The sequence below is a fragment of the Mesitornis unicolor genome, unplaced genomic scaffold (assembly GCF_000695765.1).
Source record: "Mesitornis unicolor isolate BGI_N332 unplaced genomic scaffold, ASM69576v1 scaffold46164, whole genome shotgun sequence".
NCBI lineage: Eukaryota > Metazoa > Chordata > Aves > Mesitornithiformes > Mesitornithidae > Mesitornis > Mesitornis unicolor.
In genome coordinates this window covers 463-2,579 of record NW_010181631.1, presented here as the reverse complement: position 1 = coordinate 2,579, position 2,117 = coordinate 463, and the positions used below count along the sequence as shown (strand labels likewise).

The 2,117-nt window shown below is 49.6% G+C and overlaps 1 protein-coding gene across 1 annotated transcript in view; it reads right to left on the bottom strand.

Annotated features, from left to right (window-relative positions):
- Positions 1-1,366: 1,366 nt before the first annotated feature.
- DCLRE1B (DNA cross-link repair 1B) overlaps positions 1,367-2,117 on the bottom strand; it is a gene marked incomplete at its 5' end in the record, with an annotated part of 1,167 nt that continues 416 nt past the window's right edge. The window contains 1 exon segment of the mRNA XM_010183479.1: positions 1,367-2,117. This exon segment is cut by the window's right edge and continues 18 nt beyond it. Coding sequence (XP_010181781.1) covers positions 1,367-2,117 — 751 coding nt within the window.

Sequence of the window (2,117 nt, the reverse complement as noted above, 5' to 3'; positions counted from 1 at the left end):
ATAATGAGAGGCTAAGGGAGCTGGGGTTGTTTAGGCTGGAGAAGAGGAGACTCAGGGGAGACCTTCTCACTCTCTACAACTCTCTACAACGGTAGTCAGGTGGGGGTCGGGCTCTTCTCCCAAGCAACTGGTGACAAGACAAGAGGGCACAGCCTGAAGCTGCGCCAGGGGAGGTTTAGGCTGGACATCAGAAAGCACTTTTTCATGGAGAGGGTGATGAGGCACTGGAATGGACTGCCCAGGGAGGTGGTGGAGTCACCATCCCTGGAGGTGCTGAAGGCAAGGCTGGATGTGGCACTTAGTGCCATGGTGTGGCCAATGTGGTGGTGTTAGGTCATGGGCTGGACTTGATGGTCTCAGAGGTCTTTTCCAGCCTCAGTAATTCTGTCATTCTGTGCTCTGTCATTCCCATGTCCCTCAGCGGCTGGCAGGCAGAGCCAACAGCCCCACTGAGAGGCACTGCTTACAGTACAGAGATGGACAACGCTGCTGAGACTTAGCACTTCACACCACCAAGCAGATGTTTCTTGATTGTCCATCCCATTTGCCACCGTGTGATAAGAGGGGGAAGGCAGTGGGCCTACAGGAGCGCTGGCAGTTACCAGAAGCACTTTGCAGTCACACAGAATTCAGACTTGAGTGCAGAGGCTGCAGAGGATCTGTAACCCACTCTGGAAAGTCCAGAACTCAAGAACCCAGACAATTCCTATTTTTTGCCAGCCAGTAACCTGAAAAAGCATTGACAGTCAACACTGATGGTGCTTTTGGGAGAGCAGAACTGCATCCCGCTGCAGCTGGCTGGATACAAAAGCAGGGCTGTCTGGAGGGATTAGTGGATAGAAAACAGATTAGTAGACTTAGAGGCACTTCATTTCCTAGATTGCTTCAAGCACCATTTTTTAAAATGTACCTTAATACATAATATTTGCAATGCATCTTGGGATGAACCACTCATTGTCAATGAGGCAATACAGGCACACAGAAAGAAGAATCTTTGGGGCTCTCAGATTCCCCTTTCTTGCTTCTTTCATCACATTCCAACCCCATTAATTACATTGGCTACAGGCAGCTCAGCGTGAATCACCCTGGCAGCATCTTTTGATACAAAAGACAGGTAAGTTAGTGCAAGTAGATACAAGGCACACACGCAGTGGGACCACACTGCCCGAGTGTAGTGTGCAGACCCAACAGATGTAAACAGAGATATAAAAATAAATATTAAAAATCTAATGCCTACAGACTGGTTCTAGTTTCCTTCTTGTCCTCTAAGAGGAGGTAAAGAAAGTTGAGCCCCATAGCTGAGCTCCTCTCTCCTGAATTAAGGCCTCTAGAGCCACTGCTAACAACTGCACTGGCACATGACATACTACCTTTTAGACACTTCTCTCCTCCTAAAGAAATCTTCTACCAGCTCGTCAAATCTCTGTGAGGAATTGTGCTTTAGGACATGTAAAGGAGTGAGTAAATACTGCTCTGCCAGTGCAGTTGGAAAGTGCTTGTCAGAAAGAGGGGCCTGGCTAACAGCACCTGCTGCTCCTCTTACTCCTGGCTGCTCTCCACTCAGCTCTTCCTTCCCTTCCTCCTTGCCCATCTGACAAGTGCAAACTCCTTTAGAGCAGGAAGCTGACTCGCAGCAGTTCTGCTGAAGAACCTTAGCATCCGTGACCTCTTCAGATTTCTCAGTATATTCCTCTGAGGAATCATAAACCACTCCTCGGGGCACCGAATGCCACACAGCTCTTTTCAAGAGACACATGGGCTTTTGCCTCTTCCCTTTGCCTTGCTGCTGTACAGATTCTTGCATGGGCTTTGGGATTTTAAGGTCAGGAAGTGCCTGGGGGGCAGAACTTAAATATTTCTCAAAGTAAGCTTGGCACATGCTGCCCTTCACGATTGGAATGACCGAGCAAGGTTTCAGCCACTTCACAAACTCACACAACTCCGAAAAGGATGAGTGATCAGAGTACGGAACGAGGTAGATGTTGGGGTGCGTGACCTTCACGGGCCTGCCGGTAGGGAGGATGGCAATGGTAGGGTGCAGCATGTTCCAGCTGACGAGGGTATCCCCACGGATCTCAGCGATATCCACAGCACGGATCCTGCCGGCTCCCTCCTCG